This window comes from Poecilia latipinna, unplaced genomic scaffold (genome assembly GCF_001443285.1).
Source record: "Poecilia latipinna isolate Pla-1442-1.1 unplaced genomic scaffold, P_latipinna-1.0 Scaffold1332, whole genome shotgun sequence".
Classification (NCBI taxonomy): domain Eukaryota; kingdom Metazoa; phylum Chordata; class Actinopteri; order Cyprinodontiformes; family Poeciliidae; genus Poecilia; species Poecilia latipinna.
Genome location: NW_015113948.1, coordinates 117,154 through 135,003, shown reverse-complemented (window position 1 = coordinate 135,003; position 17,850 = coordinate 117,154). Strand labels below are relative to the sequence as shown.

The 17,850-nt window shown below is 40.4% G+C and overlaps 1 protein-coding gene across 4 annotated transcripts in view; it reads right to left on the bottom strand.

The window, feature by feature from the left end:
• Window positions 1-1,448: 1,448 nt before the first annotated feature.
• LOC106961754 (zinc finger E-box-binding homeobox 1-like) overlaps window positions 1,449-17,850 on the bottom strand; it is a 106,117-nt gene continuing 89,715 nt past the window's right edge. For all 4 annotated transcript variants that reach the window (XM_015055713.1, XM_015055712.1, XM_015055711.1 and 1 more), the window contains 6 exons: window positions 9,301-9,459; window positions 8,136-8,338; window positions 7,233-7,359; window positions 5,048-6,816; window positions 3,938-4,094; window positions 1,449-2,939 (listed from right to left, as the gene is read on the bottom strand). In XM_015055713.1, coding sequence (XP_014911199.1) covers window positions 2,263-2,939; window positions 3,938-4,094; window positions 5,048-6,816; window positions 7,233-7,359; window positions 8,136-8,338; window positions 9,301-9,459 — 3,092 coding nt within the window. In that variant the 3' untranslated portion in view covers window positions 1,449-2,262. The remainder of the gene's footprint in view (window positions 2,940-3,937; window positions 4,095-5,047; window positions 6,817-7,232; window positions 7,360-8,135; window positions 8,339-9,300; window positions 9,460-17,850) is intronic.

Here is a 17,850-nt window from a genome sequence, read left to right as displayed (position 1 = left end):
GAAAAAGTTCTGGCTGTAAGAGAAATAATCTGCCAGTGGAACAAGAACTTTTTCCCATAGAATAAGCTAAAATGTTTTTGTTCCACTGGCAGATTATCTCACTCATATCTAGTACTTTTTCATTAATAATTAGAAATTGTTGACTTATAATAAGTTTTGTCTTATTTCAAGGGTACAAAGATATTTGCTCTAGAAACTAGACTAAAATAATTGGAAAGACTTTGTGTTTTTGCAATGAAACTATATGCATGAAAACAAAAAGCAAAAGGTTCAAACCGTCATTTCTATTTTAAATTTATACGAGCTAAAGTGGCAGTTAAATATAGGTTTGAATAAACAAAGATTAAAAAATAATTTTATCAGAAAACAAAGTTTTTCATTAACGAGGCGCCTCAGACTTTCTTTCTAGAAAAGTTCTTGTCTGGTAATTTGACAGTATTTATACACAAAAAATAAAAAACAAACATTTTTTATTCATACTGTAGCTAAAATGTTGCATCATATTGATATGAACATTTATAAAAATGCTATTGTATAACAATATATGAGCTGGTTAATTAGTCGGGCTATCTGCTCAGGTTAGTCAGCCCGCAGTCTGATGCAACTTCAGCTTTAAAGCAGCGTTATTTTGATAAGACAGTAACAGTCGTGCTATAGTGGTTTTCTCATGCTATTCTCTGCTGACTGGCAGTGCGCAGCAACAAGTGGGGGAGGAGAAATCAAACGTTTTCAGTCAAACCATTCATACGTCTGGTTTCTCCAGGACTTTCTCTGGTACTTCTGTAAATGACTTGAAATGTTAAGATAGAAACCTTTAGTGGCTTTGAAACTGTAAAGGTTTTAATATTTTTAGCATGGGTTGACATGGCAACCGGAGCATCCTGGCTCCTGAGTTTTCTAAATCTTCATTCTTTAAGGAAAAGTTTGCATCAGGTCTGAATGGGTTTAGTTGACTTAACAGCTGCTTGGTTACTTTCAGCAAAAAACATTACATGGTAAGCTTTGCTAGTGTATTATTATATTTCATCAAATGATTATAACTATAGAGAACAAAACTCATTGTGATAAAATATGCTGCAGTTGCTTAGTCATTGATGCATCCTATGATATTTGAAAAGATCTTGTATTTGTGACAAGTTTGCTGTTCTGTGCGCGCTAACAAACATTAACCAACATGGGTGGTGTGTAAATAAGAGAGGAACATAATACTGGCTACATGTGAAGAAGAAGAAGAAATAACACTGTTCAATGGCACTTTTAACAGCACACAGGTCTTGCATAAGGCTGGAGGCATCGGGGTGGAGCAGGAAGCAACCTGATCCTTCACATACACTTCAAATGTAAGCTGATAACACTGACACGGAGACAATAAAGTGGAACGGAAAAGCAGGAGAAGATTGATAGGATTGTGTGTGTGTGTGTGTGTGTGTGGGTGTGTGTGTGTGTGGGTGTGTGTGTGTTTTGGACCCGAAGACGAGCCTGGAGGCGGAGCTCTTCTCCGGTCCGTCCACAGAAGTGCCGATGCTGGCTTTGAGGTTGACCTTTTCTTCCCTGATTGGACTAATTTGGTTATGGCAAACAGAAGCCGCCTTCTCCTCCCCGTCCCGTCCCGTCCCGTCCCGTCCCGTCCCGTCCCGTCCCATCCCGTCCCGTTCCCCCCACCCCATCCCCAGGAATACCTAGTTTTCCTTAAGGCTAACAGTCGAAACTGAAAACAAACAGAACGCCAGCTAGCAAAGACTAACACTAACACAAACAACATCCCGCTAGCTAGCGTACATATACAACACTGAAGGGCATACGATGCATGAGGCATGTATCCATAGGTAAACTAGGAATACTGTAGTGCAGAGGTTTTTGTTCGTCAAACTCAATTAAATACTGATTTAGGAAAATTCATTGGCAATAAAAAGGTATAGAAATCTTTCTCTATACAGGTTAAAATGTCTTCAAACAAGAACAAGATTAGTAACACTGACTGGCTGAGGAAAAGAAAAAAAACAAAAACCTGGGAAGTCTCAGTAACAAGTCTAACAAGATGATAGATGGTACTACTTCAAATCTGTACTTCTATAAACACTTTAAAACATGAATATTTTACTTTTCACAAATAAAAAGTCACTGTCTTTGTTTTTTCTAAGTTCAGGCACACCTGGGTTTTTGTACACAGTAGTGGACCGTTAAGATTAGGCAACTTTCAGACTTGCTGCTTCTTGATGTGGTTTTTGTCTGAAATGACTTCGACTGAGGAATCAGGTTCCTTCATTTCGTTTTCGCCGCTTCCTGCGGCTCCTCAGTGCTGTCCGATTCCTCCTTCATGACTTTGTCTGTTTCTGCTTCGCAGTCTGCCCGTTTCTCTGCTGCTGCGCCCGCCGGTTCCTCCTTTTCTTCGCGTTTCCCCTCCGACGTGCCGTTCTCCGCGTGTTCGTTCCCCAGCTCCACTTCCACCACGTCACAAAAGAAATCCTGTCCCTCCCCCTGCGCCTGCCCAGCCTCCGTCTCTTCCTCCTCCTCCTCTTCCTCGTCGTCGTCGAAGTTGCCCTCGTAGATCTCGCACTCGCCGTCGTCCACCTGCACCACCCGGATGTCGTCCACGCACATGGCCTCGTCGTCCTCCTCCTCGCTCTCCCGCTCGTCCGAGTCCATTTGGGACTGCGGCGTCGTGGTCCGGCTGTCTGACAGCGCGCCGCCGCCGGGGCTGCCCAGCTCCAGCTGACCCCTGCGTGACTCCAGGCCGGAGTCCAGGATGGACCAGTCTTTCTTGCAGTAGGAGTAGCGGTGGTTCATGTGCTGCGAGTACGAGCCCGAATGGGAGAAGCGCTTCCCACATTTGTCGCACTGGTAGGGTTTCTCGCCGGAGTGCAGCCTGGAGTGTTCGATCAGGTGATGTTTGTGTTTGAAAGCTTTATTGCAGATGGTGCATTCATGGGGCCGTTTTCCTGCAGGAGAAACAAGCGTCAGGAGGACACACTTCCAAAACCCAGAACTGTATTTTAATAGAACATTTTGCTCTTTACAACCCTAAAGCTAACCTGACTAAAGCTGCTTATAGTAGAGGTGAGTGATGTGGACTTAGAATTTTATCACAATGTTTTCTACTATTGTGATAACAATGAAAATGAAGATAAATTAGTTATTGCTTCTTTTCTTAGGAAACATTTCCATTTAAAACAGGCTTCTTCAGTTACTTAAAGAGTGATTTATGTCACTAAACTGTTCACAGTATTTTACTGATGGTCACAGTGGAGAAAATAGTGAAATCAACATTTCCAATAAAGCTGTCAGTTTTAGTTTTATCTTAACATCATTAACTGAAATGTATCCTGGTGACAATAAATCAAAATCCTTATCATGATGAATTAGTTGATAAGTATTTCAGAGATCCATTCATCACAATTAATCAGCCCTAACAATTAGTGTCATGGAAACTTGTAGTAGCTACAAAACATCTGTTGAATGTTTTTACATTTTAATCACATTCCAACCATAAACTTTATCATATTTTATTGGGACTTTGTGATCTCAACTGCAAACCTACACGTAAACCGACAGGATCAGAAAGGAGAGCAATAATCAGAGAAGAAGAAAAGACGCCCATGGCGAGCCAACCTGTTCTAGGTTTGTGAGAAATAAGAGACTGAAGAAATTGTTTGATTTTTTTAGTTAGTTTTAGATGTTTGGACAACAATGTATTAAATTTCCCAATTATATTTTTGAGCATTACTTCATGTGCAGTTAAAACAAGTTTGTATTGTTGCATGCGTATTGTTCAAGCAATAAAGTTTTTATCTGTAGCATGACTAAAAGTGAAAACATGTAAACAGGAGTGAAAAGTACTGCATGTTTATAATGGGTGACTGGAGTTTTAGGGTCGCTTCCCAGAGTGAAGTTGAGTCAGTTTTGAATCGTCAGACTGCATGAAGTGTGGGAGGAATACCTGTGTGTTCATATTTGTGTCTGAGCAGCGAACTGCCCTTCTGGAAGACCTTGGAGCAAAGATCACAGGGATAGACGCCATTTTCCACCCGCCGCTTCTTGCTGTCCTGCTCCTCTGCAGAGGAAGCCCCGTCAGTGTTGCTCTCTGAACGTTTCTCCTGCACAACAAAACACGTTTCCTAAATCTGGGTTCCCACGCGTTTCCATTAAATGACCCCCAAACAGCATTAGCTTCTGGCTGGGAAACAAACAGACAAGGCTACAAAATATGTCAAGTAACTTTTTTCACTTTTACTCACTATTCAATAATTATTACCTTTGCTTAGCATAAATGCTGCCTAATTCCTTCAGATTTTCCTTTGCTTCTTTTTGTTTGATTTTTTTTCTCAAAAACTTGCAAACTTGCATTTTGCGCTTGCTATGCCAACTATGCTAACTTGAGTAATGCAGCTTTATAAATTTGACTGGCAGCCAATCAGAAAGATGAGAATGGCAAATAACATTTCAATAAATTATTTATAATAATTATAGAGAAATTGCAACAGAATGTAGTGACACATCAACAACAAAAAAAACATTTAAGAGAATGAATTCATATGAAATAGCCAAAATAATATGAGACTCGTCACAATATTAAGATTTTATTCACAAAATATGACAACTTTATTCTCGTATTATTTTTGTACAAGCTCTCTTAATATTAGGAATTTATTCTCATAATTTTATGACTTTATTTTTGTAATTTTTCTTTTTTATTTGTTCTTAGCATGACCCTAATTCTCTGTTGTAAAAAAATTATTTTTGAAAAAGATTTTGGATGTGTTGCACTGAAATGCAAATTTCCCTGTGGTGTTAATAACATATAATCATTCAATCATTGGATTTTATGATTTTAAAAATAATTAGATTAATTTTTTTTTGTTTTTTTAAATAAGATAAAATTTTTTTTAACATTTTTCCATCTCTTCCCTCCAGTTTTCTGGGGCCCGTCTCCTGCCTCCTTTGCTCCCCCAGGATCCCGCGACCCCCACTTTGACAAACACATTCCCTGAATGACCAGAGAGGAGACGCAGTGTGGAGCTGAGCCCCACCAAGCTGCAGCAGTACCAACCTTATGGCCGTTGAGGACGACAGTCTTGGCTCCGGCGGCGTTGCCGGTGGCGGCTGCGTAGGTGTAGGTGAGCTGGGGGATGAGGATGGTGCGTTTTGTGGTGGTGTTGATGGCGCCGAGGCAGCCCACCGTCCCCTGACCGGCGATGGCCACCAGGGTGGGCAGCTGGGCGGCGGTGACGATGTTGACGGGATTGGTGCTCTGAGGCGTGGTGACGAAGAGCGTCTGGCCATCCTTCCTCAGGCAGGTCAGGTTCAGAGGATGCTCCTGCTGCTTTGGGGGAGGCGTGGCTTTCTTTTCTGATGGTGGGATCTCATGTTTGGGGAGAGAGAGGTCCAGAGGTTCTGCTTGGGAGTCTGCTTCCTCTGGGTCTTCTGGCTCGCTTTTGACGATCACCAGATCCCCGCTGAGAGACAGAGAGTCTGACGGCGAGCTGGCGCGGGATTGAGGTCGGTCACTTTCCTCCTGGCTGCCGTTCTCATCGTTATTCAAAGTCTCCTCTGAGCTGGAGTTTGTGGTTTTAGTCTCTTCTGGAGGATCTGACGACTCGGTGGGACATTTACTCATGTTTTTCCCAGAATTCATCTTGATGAACCACTTCTTGACCACTTCTGTGGGAATATTGACAGACTTGGAGATCTTCATCAGCTCCTCTTCACCGGGGTTGGCGTTGGAAGCGAAGTAAGTTTTGAGGAGCGAGAGGAGGTCTTCCACTGGCGGCTCCTCCAGCATCACGCCGGCCTCGCTGAGCAGAGCGGCAAACGACGGGTCCAACGCGGCCGAGTCCACGGCCTCCCCGTTGGCAGCTTTGCGATGCTGCAGGAGATGCAGCGCCTCCAGGTTATCGGGACAGTCGTCGCACAGTAAACACGTACTGCTGCTGCTGGATTTGGGTACGTTAGCTGGTTCCGACTCCTTCACGGTTTCTTCCGCCGTTGCCTCCGTCTTTGTGTCTTTCATGGGTTCTGCTACTGGATTTTTCTTCAGACTGAGGTCCGTTACCTCAGGCGTTTCGAGATGATCCGTTTTTGTTGCGGTCGGGGCGGCAGCTGCTGCGGTGGTGACAATGGGAGCAGGGGGAAGGTTGTTTTTGATGACGAGCGGCGTGGGCAAGGCGGCGGCGGCGGCGGTGCCGGCTGCAGGGCTGATGCTGTAGTTGATGATGATCTTTGTGGTGCCGTCGTGATCCACGAAGGCGGGGAGGCTGATGATCTGCTGCTGAGGCTGCTGGACTACGATTCCCTGCTTTCCTTGCGCCACAACGCCGTTGGCTGAGCCCAGCACCTGCCTGAGCACGTTTCCGTCCATCGCCACCTTCAGCACGCTCTGCAGGTCGTTCAGATTGATGCTGACCGGCGACATGAGGCCCACCGTTGGGACGACCATGGCTACGCTCTGAGGGATGGCTGCCGCCGGGGCTGCCGCTGGCGGCGCTGCCCCGCCGTTCACCACGCCGTTGCTGCCGGTTGAAGTCGCCGGCGCCGCCATGACCGGCTTGCACTCGTATTCCACAGGCTCGGATTTGATCTGGGTGACGGGCAGCTGCTCCTGGAGCGGTTTGCTTTCAGTCTTTTCTTTGACAGGAAGTCGTGCTGGAGCGATTGCGACAGGTTTAGTCTGAGTGCTTGGAGACGTGGTCTTCACCACCGTTACAGTCACACTGTTCTGAGTTGCTGCTCCCACACACTTCTTGCTACTGATGTGGGAGCTGTAGGAGCCAGAGTGGGAGAATCGCTTCTTGCAGTTTGAGCATTCGTATGGCTTCTCACCTAAAAAAACAAACAAATAAAAACTCCAGCTCAGAGAATTAACTTTAAAATGCTGTTATTACTTTATAAATCACTGAACTCAACACAGACGCCTTTATTCAACTGAATGTTCACAAATTAGTGCTCTAGAGTTTATCTGGAAAAATTGAAGCTAAGTGCGCTAAATGTTTTCAAAGTTAGCAAAACCAAAATTTAACTCTGCTATTAGCACATTAGAATAAAAGCAAGAGTAATTATTTTACAAAAAAGAAAGATTCATGTGATATTCTAATTCTTTCTAGTTTCATTGTCTTTCATCTAAAATATATTTAAACATTACAGGTTCAGAGAGTACTTTTGGTGTTAAAGTCACAGTTTGGGACATAAATGTTGGTACTGTGAGTGTTTGAGCAGCTGAGTGTCTGGTTTCTCCTTACCGCTGTGAATGCGCAGGTGTTCCTTTAGGTGGTGTTTGTATTTGAAGGCCTTTGAACATTCGGTACACTTGAACTTGCGGGTTCCACCTGTACCTCCTGATCCTGCTGTGGACTGGGAAACATGACGCTGAGACGGAAAACACAAGTCTCCTTAGAATCAATTTGCACAAATTAAAAACAGTTAATTTTTTCTTTCTGCACTCAAAAACAGTTTCCAACCCAAAGCAAAAAGCAGACTTAATGCAGTCAAAAACTACCTGCATACTACATGCCTGTAAATGTGCAATATGCATGTTTAATGTCTTTAGCAGTGCATGTTGCACTGGACTGATCGTATTTTTAATTTCAATGATAATACAATTTCTATTAATTTCAGAATTAAGTTGTAAAAACACCAGAAAAAAGTAAAGAACAAATTAAAAATGTTAATTTGGGTTGACATTTCACTGAGTGTTAGACACATGCAGCTTTAGTGCATACACTAAATAAAAAGACACAAATACTTTTTTCTCGTTGTTTTAAGTTAAATTAAACAAAACTCATCTTGTTTTATGACAGAATTACCCAAATTATTTCTTTTTCTAAATGCCACAATAATGAGAAAGTTTTATTATTTAATGTTGACCATAACAGAATAAATTCATCCCTGCTGATCCAGAAGAGGCCTGGAGTTTGTTTGGAGCTCATCGGACAGATAGTTCTGAGTTTAGCCCACAGCATTTTCATTGTGGGACCAATCAAGCAGTAAAAGGATTCACACACACACTCTCTCTAATCAAACCCATCAACTCCTGCTGGAGCTGCTGGTGGTTTGATTTCCAGAGCTGATCTGGGTCTCACTGTGGTGCCCTGCGGCCTTGTTAAGACGTGTGAGCTGACACCTTTCGGGCTGAGAGGTGTTACCTGCTCCTTGTTGCCTCGGTGGTGGCTCATGTGCCTCTCCAGCTGCGAGCGGTAGGTGAAGGTGTAGCTGCACTGCGAGCAGCTGTAGTTGTCCTCGCTGGTCTCGTGGCGGTACTTAATGTGCTCCTTCAGCGAGGCGTTGCGTTTGTAGCCCCGAGAACAGTACGGGCAAATGTGCAAGTGGGAGAAGCTGTCGGGTGTGCCTGACGAAGAGGAAACTTCTTTAGATTTGTCATCCTGTATCTGATTCGGTCTCCACAGAGGAAATGCCAATTTTGTATGTTTCTTTGGTGCTATTTTTTATACTTCTCCTGACATTTAAGCATGAAAACTTTCCTCTGAAAACAGTCAGAATCACATATCTGCACAAATCAAATCAAAATTACCAGAGTTGAAGTACAGCTATTTACTTAATAAGAAAAATGAAAATAATTTGATTTAGCATAACTTTATGCATATAATGTGCTTGGAAATTGTATAAAAAATGATAATGGCCCCTAAACTAGAGTTAGTTTAACCTTAACAAACAGAGTAAGTTCAGATGTGAAGCACCTTCTTCATTTTAAATAGTCAGCAAGTTGAATTAAAACGTGGCTTTTAAATATAAATATATTACTTTAAAGGTTAGAAATTTAGTGTTTTGTTAGCCTCATAGACATATTTTGGCCAAATCAGAACACCTGTTACAAAATCCCTTTTTTCCATATTTTATCCATGTTTTTTCCTGATTATCTAAAATGTTGAAATATAACTTCGGAAATTATGCTATGAGGCTATTAGTTTGGTAGATTGTCTTTCCTTAATCACAATGATTCTGAGTGATAAACTGAAAAACCTGAAAGTGTTTATTTTCTCATCCCACAACAAAACAGATTCACATGGTTATGAACTCTATAACTTTCTGCTGTAACATTCAGAGCCACTTCACGCAGTGAAAGGACAGCTGCAGGTAAAAAGCATCGCTCTGACCTCCAGTCAACAGCTCTTCAGCGTCGCTCTCGAGTTTAACACTGTAAATGTCTGAAGGGACTCTCATCCAACACTGTGCTTCACTTTTCACCTTGACATCAACTAGTTCAGCGTCTTGTTTGGAATCAGAAAATGATGTTTGGTATTTCCATGTGATGAAGCAGAAAGGTGAACACGCAGAGCGGTGTTTTGTTACCGTTTTCATCAGCGTCTCCCGTCTCGGCCGGACTCTGCTCGTCCTCTGGAGCTTCAGGATAAATGATGGCGGTGTCGCTCTGCTGGAGAATCTCCTCCACTAGAGCGTCCTTCACCTCCTCGTCCTCCTCCTCCTCCTCCGACACACACTCCTCCTTCACTGAAACACACACACACACACACAGACGAGGTTCATTTCAGCAGCGGAGGAGTTTACCTACACACAGACATGATCCTCAAATAGAAACCGCTGGATGGAAGCTTTTGATCTTCTTTCTGTTTCAGTGATTAATTGCAAAACTTCTGCTAACGTTTTTCAAATGATAATTAATTAAATGTTATTACCACATTAAGAGTCATTTTAGACATGTTTTAGACATGTAAAGTTTTTAATCAGTCCTAATTCAATGTGGATCTGAAGGACCACCACTAGGGAGCGCCAAACTACTTCTTCTAATAACCAAACAACTTGACTCCAGATTAATTAAAACAATGTATATTACAAAAGAGGAAAAAAATAAACTAAACAAAAAGAAAAAACAGTATCTTAACCCACTTATGTTAACCAATTAAATTGTTGTGGTGATGCCACCTGGTTATGTTCTGTGTTTTGTCTTGCCTTAAATATTTTCATTTTAATTTGTACTTTTTTGTGGTGTTTTTACCTTGATTGTTCTCTTTGCTCATCTAGTTGGTTATTTGTAGATTGTTACCTCTGTCTGCTAGCCTGTAATGCTTGTTTTGTACGCACTGATTGGTAAAATATGAACAAAAAACCTGATCAACTGTTGAGACCCTGAACAATTTTTTGATGTTAATAAAACTGATAAATGTTAACTTACAAGAAGAAGAAAGTTTAGGATGACATTTAAAATAATCAGGGACTGGTTTCATATCATCAGTCACTTAAATTACGTTGTTAGGCTTGTTGTAAAAAATAAAAGTCTTAAAAAAGAGAAAATCTTATTCATTTGTATTTGTATTTACAATAAGGAAAGAGTGTGCTGCATCATTATTATAATAAAAAGCTCAAAATGTATTAGAAAGTGCTTAGGAACATTTTTAAAGGAGTAGCTGATAGCTTAAGTGCTTTTAATTTGAAACATCATCAAGAAGGATTTGGGTCATGAGACAGAGACTTTGTCCAAAGGTTTTAGATTTTACTTTTCTTTTTAAGATCCTAAACAGTAAAAACTAGAAAGCCAAACCGAAGAATCTCTTCTCTACACTTATTAAATATTTATCATAGCACTTCAGTGAGGAGGTCTCTGCTTGATAAAGTTTTTCAAATCAGCTTTAGCTGCTTTTTCCCACCTGCTGCATCAAAAACATCTGCTTTGTACTGCAAACTGCAGCCTGTAAGAGCAGCAAAAAAGGAACTGGAACGAAGGCATTTCACATTCTGTGCATGAAAACACTGATAACGGCTAGTGAAGTGAAACTGTAACCACTGCTGCTATGGAAATAAGGCATTTTAAATGCAGACAGGAGCAGAGCCAAAGGCCACGCCTCTTCCTGCTGAGCTGTGTCAGGGACAGGTGCAGCTGTGTGTGCGTGCGTGCGTGCGTGTGTGTGTGTGTGTGTGTGCGTGGAGGAGGGGGGTGTCTGCAATCACAAAAACCAGTAATAAAAGGGAAAAAAGAAGCAGTCTACACTGAGCTGTGTGTGAGAACCCTCATAAAGAGGCGGGCTCCTGTTGAACTCTGTTTTAAACACAGATCTTAGCTTCCCATGATCTCATCCAAAAGCTTTCCAAATCCCTTTTCCCTCTGAGCTTCACTCAGCCTACCTTCCACCCTTACCTCAGTGTAATCACTCCTCTATCTCCCTTAATGGCCCTCTCTTTTCTCCATCCAAAACCTTTCTCCGGTCTGTTCTGTAGAGCTCAAAACCATCTATTATGCCTCTTGATATCTGTGATGTAAGAACATCTGCCTCATAGCAGGAAAATGGGGAAAAAAGGTTTGGTTGCATGAGGGTATGAATGCACTGATAAGAACATTTATATATCGCTGTTATTACCCCAAATCTGAAATATTCCCTAACTGTTTCGACAAAGCTGACACTGTGCCTCTGCTTCAGGTCAGCTCATCACCAGACAAATACAATTCAACCAACCCCAACCACTTTCTCAAACACACACAGGCTGAAATAAGACGGAAATAAACTTTGATTATTAATATTAGCCCAGTTGTACTTATGGGACCGATTGAAAAATGACTAACATCAGTTAATACAAGGGTGCACTAATAAATTGGCCCCAGTTTCATGACTTTTGGGCGATCATCTGATACTTACATATATCTGATCCACCAATATTATCTCCCTCTGCACATGTCTGAAAATCCACCACTGTTGCCAACTTACCAACTTTGTCGCTCTACTTTGCGACTTTCCAGACGAAAAAAACTGATCAAAATTGGAATCAGCAGGTCAGGCTTTTTAAAGACTGTGATCGATCAGAAAAGTACAATCCATACTCTTATAGTCCACACGCAGAACAGCTGTTTGGTATTTTGTGTTTTGGATTTTTTTTTTTTTAGTTTTAAAGTTCGCTTTATTAGAACTGGGAAGCTTTTCTCCCAACAAGACGCACATCGATGGGTGGAGCCGGAGCTTTTGGTTTCACACTGCAACGGCTCTGCATCTAATGAGTTTTTGTTTATCTCCATAGCAACAGGCCTCATTCTGTAAAGCAGCTGGAAGTACTAACATACTTTTGTAGATATGAGGAGATTAGGACTCTTCTGAATGAGTGTCTTATGAGAAGCTCAGAAAAAAAACTGAAACATGAATCTAGTGGTAAGAAAAAATCTGGCCTATATTTCCTCAACGTTAAAGACCCAAACATAGACAGATGGAGTCTTCCCTGCATCTTCTTGCTTAATTTTGGATGTATTTTGGACACTCAACACAAAGCTGACGGAGGAGAGATGGAGAAGTTTGTGACTGAGAAAAGAAAAAGGGAGTCAGAGGAAAGTAAAGTAGGTGACTTTACTTTACAGGAAAGATGAGGAAGGTTTACTGTGAATGTAAAATGCTGTGCACTTTTTTCTCCCAATGAAATGTTAGCAATACTGTTGCACATTTTCCACAAAAATGTTAAAAAGCTATATACCTTTCAGAAAAGGACCAAGTTGATGATAAGTAACCAATTTACAGTTTTAAAAGTCTAAAATCTCAGTGAATCACTTGCACGTTTTCTCTTTTGGGAATCACAGACTAAGCAGTCGTGATTAAATGTTACAAACTGAATGTGGTAATTGTTTTAAGACTATAGTACAGTAAAATGTGACTGGCAACAAACTCAAATTTAAGTTGTTGCAACTCATTTTGTTAATCTGTCTTGATAAACAGGTGGTTTGTACAGATAAATAATTACATAATATCAGAATCTCAATAGTGTTTCAATTGGGATTTATGATACATAGACAAAAAAATGCGAACAATTCCACCAGTAGCTTTGAGAGCAGTGTGGTGTAGCATGACTTGTGTGTCATCAGCAAAAGGAACGAAGAAGATGATGAAAACAGAAACGGCTCAACGTCTCTATTACGCCAAAACGTGTGTGATTACACTACTGCATCTCGTTTAACGCCTTTCTGAAAATGCACATCAAGATTTCCTCCACTGTCATTATGTTTGCTGTTTTCCCCTGAATTCAGAAACAAACTCAGAACTTTATTTTAGTGACTAACAACATTGCAAACTTACATTAAAAGCATGAGTGCAATGATGCTTGACATGGTTAGAAACAGATGAAACTATTTCCACACACAGAGAAAGCTAAAAAAACGGCCCTGTAATGGGGCCCTGGTATTACAACATCCTCTGTGTAATGTTTTCTAGATAAGTATTTCAAGGTTCAAGGTGATCTTGTTCTGCTGTATAATATCTGTCTCAACCAAAGCAGTGGGAAAAGTTTAGTTTCTTCTCTCCCTTCCTTTTTTCACCTTCCTCCTCTTTTTGCTTGTAACCCAGGAGTTTCTCCTCTCCAGTTTCATCACATCTGTCGAATATCATCCTCCTCCCTCCCCGGCCTGCGGACTACACCTCTCTGCATATTTTCCCACAATACTCCACAATTACCCTTAATGTCTCACAAAATGCTAAGCACTAATGACAACCAGAACCCAGCAGCTCACACAATGTAACATAAGAATGGAATGAAAACAGGAAATCATGTGGTGGACTCAAACACATGTGCGCACACATTCTTCACCAGTACACACACACTCACACACACTGGAGGAGTTTCTCGCTGTCTCACACACTCTGCACTTGTGTACCTTGCCAGAACCTGTCACTGAGAGTCCATGTTGAATTTATAAAGCAGGATGGATTGGAGCTGCAGTGCGGCCCAGACTGCAGGGGGAGTAGCGTGCACTAATCTCTCACCAGAGGATCAGTTCACCACCAGCTGCTTGCCCCTCTCGCCTCGGACAGGGAGGGAAGACGGAAAGAAAGTCAAGGCAACCCAAAAACATTAGACCAGGCTTTTCAAGGCTTCAAAGCGCAGCTCCACAGCAGAGCAACGAGACTTTTCCATGACTTCTTCCTGAACGACCACCAGCGCTCCTGCGCATGCTAGAAGTGTAGCTCCTTCCTGGTTTGTTAATGTTTCTCTAAAGGAGGGGACAGGCTGCTTTTAACTGCAGGTGCCGTTGGAAACTTCAGGTGCAGCTGAGAACACGTGGCTCATTTAGCTGTGCTTTGTTTAAAATCTAAAATGAATTAACTGTGGAGGACACATTACCAGAATAGGGAAAAAGTCTACTCCTCTGCCTTTGATTTAAGAACAAATTCCTTTGAGCTTATGTAATCCCAAAAGGTGATTAGTTTTTACTTAAATACTAAAACAGCAGAAATCAATTTTTCCCCAAAAAGCAACACTCAGATCAGATGCAGTATTTGAACAGCTGTCAGTTTGTTAGTTGACACTAGAGATGAACTGATCTAATATTAATATCTGTATCAGTATATTGAAAAAAATAAAAATAAATCTAGATCAGGTATGAGTGACAATGTGCCCAAGATCTATTCAGATCTATTCAGTCTAATTCTATGCTTTTCACTCTGCATGTCTTATTTATTTTACATTACATTTAGAATTCCTAATTGTACTTTCTGAACAATTTGAAAGAAGGTTTGTTAAAGTTTATTGGATTATTTTAGTCAACCTTTTTGTTTTTGTCAGTTTCTTTTTTATTTATTTTCCATTGGCTGTTATTCTCCTAACTGCACTGACTGAACAAATTAAAGTTGTTTTTACAGCTCGTGAAGCTGCTGGTGTGTTTAAGTGTGTTGTACTGCTGCAGAGTTATTAAATAAATTTGTAATTCAGTACATTTATGTCTGTGTTTAAAAAAGAAATGTTAAGCCTATTCAGAGCGGTTTTTGCTTTTCGGATCAGTGTTGGCCGATATTAAACCTCAGATATCTGTATCGGTATCGGAAGTGAAAAAAGTGGATCAGTGCATCCTTAGTTGACATATTTGAGCTCTAATGAGTTTTAAACAACACAAATAACTGTTGTGGTACATCTATTAAATCCTTTGCTTATCTGAAGAAGAACTGAAAACATAGAAATTTAGTTCATCAACATTCAAGTTTTTTTTGTTTTTTTTTGACATACATTAATGTGAAGGGCATTCTGTGGTATTTTATTTAAGAGTGAAACCCATGATCACCCTCAAACCCCAAGGCAAAATTTATCTGATAAGATGTAGAAAAGGCGACTTCTGTCTGAACAGTCTGTAAATGTGGTTGATGAGGTTGATGTGGCAAAAGCTAAACTAAGGCTAATTAAGACTCATGTAAAACACATTTTATAACAAGGCAAGATAAAAAATATATTGCAGAATAAACTACAGTTTTACTGGTCGTTATTTTTCTGTCATTTGCAAGCAGGTCAGATCTAAAAGATGATCACCGCTAGACTGAAAGAGGTGATTAATCTGAATTTTCACTCAAAGCTTCAGCTTCTTAAGGTTTAATTAATTCCAAAAACAGTTAAAGATAAGTTTTAAGTCCCCATTGGCTTGTTTAATCAAAGAAAGAAACTTAAATGTTGTCTAGAAGATTAAATGTTAGCTTAAACATTAGAGTAAAAGTTTGTGAGAAATAATTCAACAGATTATGCTACAGTAGCGGCTTACCAAACAGGATGTGCAAACTCTGAAAGATAATTAATACCCAACAAGAGACTATTTGCATTTGGATTACTGACAAGAAAGAATCTGAGAAGAAAAGGATTGAGCATTCAAGAGCAAATCCTACTGGAGGAACGCTGCAAACTGAAAAGAAATCTGTGTGTGGAGTATGAGAACACAGAGCGGAGAGGGTTGAGCTAAGAGGGCTAGAGAAAAAAAACGTGTTTGAGATTGAGTAGCTCTCATGAGCGCGGCTCACACCATGTAAGGCTTTATTCAGCAACAATGAAACAAGCCTTCAGAGCAATATCTCTGAGTGTCACATTCTCCACGTCTCCATGGTTTTCCAGTGTTTCCCGCCTGGCTGTAGCTAACTGCAGCCGAGATGCAGGCGGATGCTTGCGTAGGCTGAGGTGTTGGCGGAGAATCGACAATTAAACGGACGAAGAGAAACGGTGAAAACATAAAACCGATCAGACTTTGCTGTTGAATTGTTGGTTAAGTCTTGAGGCAGACTTAAGTTGTGTTCTTCAAAGTGTGCTAACAGAGGTAATTAGCAGAGATTTAAAATCACACTTGGAAAGAGTTTTTGTTCCATGTTTGTAAATAAAACAATACTTTGATGATGAAAACTGCATACACACAGAGCCGTGGGTGGCAGATTTATAACCATCATGTGATCCAAATGCATTTATTAAAGCAAATATGGTGAATACTTCATTAACTGGCAGAAGTGCAATGTAAAGACGCCTGTCTGAAGAGATGAACAATAAGCAGCTGACAACCTTTCACCCCCTCTGCACTAATGAGGAAACTCATTTATGTATGTCATTATTAGCTCAGTCAACACTGCGTTTTTAAAAAGCATGTAGATGAAAATGTATGCAATTAATAAGCAAATATTCAATCAAATCTGTGTATTTGTTATATGCTGTTGTTAAAAACATGGAGCAGAAAAACAAGATATATGCATTATTTTCAACTTTTTGATCCAAGTCTGGACAGCAGGGAGTTAGTACCTGCCCACCCTGGACCGACTGACACAGAGGATTAACATATACGACTAATGAGGCAACCATAAACACACACACACACACACACACACACACACACACACACACACACACACACACACACACACACACACACACACACCCAACAACACCTGAGGGCAATCTGCAATTAACAGCACACGTTTGTGAACTGTGGGAAAAAACCCCAGAGAACAGACATGATGCATGAGGAGAACACGCAAACATCGACTGAATGGTTAACAGCTGCTCAGGAGTGAAAATGGAAAACAAGACATACTTAAAAAATAAACGCATAAAAAAACCACAGAATTATAATTTTACATCATCCAACAGAGACATAATAATATTGTATTATTACTAGATCTATCGAGCCATTTCAAAATGTTGCATGAATTAAATTAGGAGATATTTTAGATCTGAAACTCATTTTTTTTACACCAGTTTGAGGAATGAAATGACAAGATATGTGTACCTGACATGGTGGTAGTCTTTTGTATGTGTGTATTTCTACTCTGTTAGTTTGATTAGCTGTGAGGATGAGGTGTGGTAGACGAAGATGTGAATGTGAGAGCATCTGGTTCTGCAGGTGAGCTGGTTCTCCCTGAGGCTGAGGAGGAGGAAATGGAGGTAATCTGATCAAAGCAGCAGCAACAGCAACACATCAACAATCTGGACCACTGGAGCCCATGGTATTGCATGAAATAATGATGCTCTAAAATGTTTAGAAGAGGCATTTCTTTCCATCACTTTACATTCAGAGAGAGGATTGTTGGAAATGAGTAACCAGATATTAAAAATCAGACATTTAAAACATTAAGACTAAACCCAACACTCGTAACAGTGTAACAAAAATATATTTCATTCATTAATTTTGAGGTTTTAAAATCACATCTTATCATCTTGTGATTGTGCTGAATGTGATTGTAGCCCAGCAGTACATATGATGTAAACAAGTCAGACCTTGTCAGATATTTTACTAAGTGAAATATGAAAACAGTAATTGGAAAAATCGTTCCCACGGTCTGCCATATATCAACATACTTTGGTGTTTGAAGTCCATGAAAGGGTCAAGACAGCAAGGCTTTTATTTTGAATATTTTCTATGAGTTGTATTACTTTTTAATGCATCATTTAATTTGATTTAAAATAAACTTAATTTTTCAGAAAACTAACCAATAAAATAAGATTATTATGCTTTGAAAAATGTGTGTAGTTACTAGCTTTTGTAATTACAAATGTATATAAATTAGAATCTCTTATTTTGAAGGATATCTGTCATATTAATCTCTTGCTGGATCCAGATGTTATTTGGATACGTTTTGTAATCATTTCAGGTTTGGGATGTATTTAGGGTTGTGCTCTCTA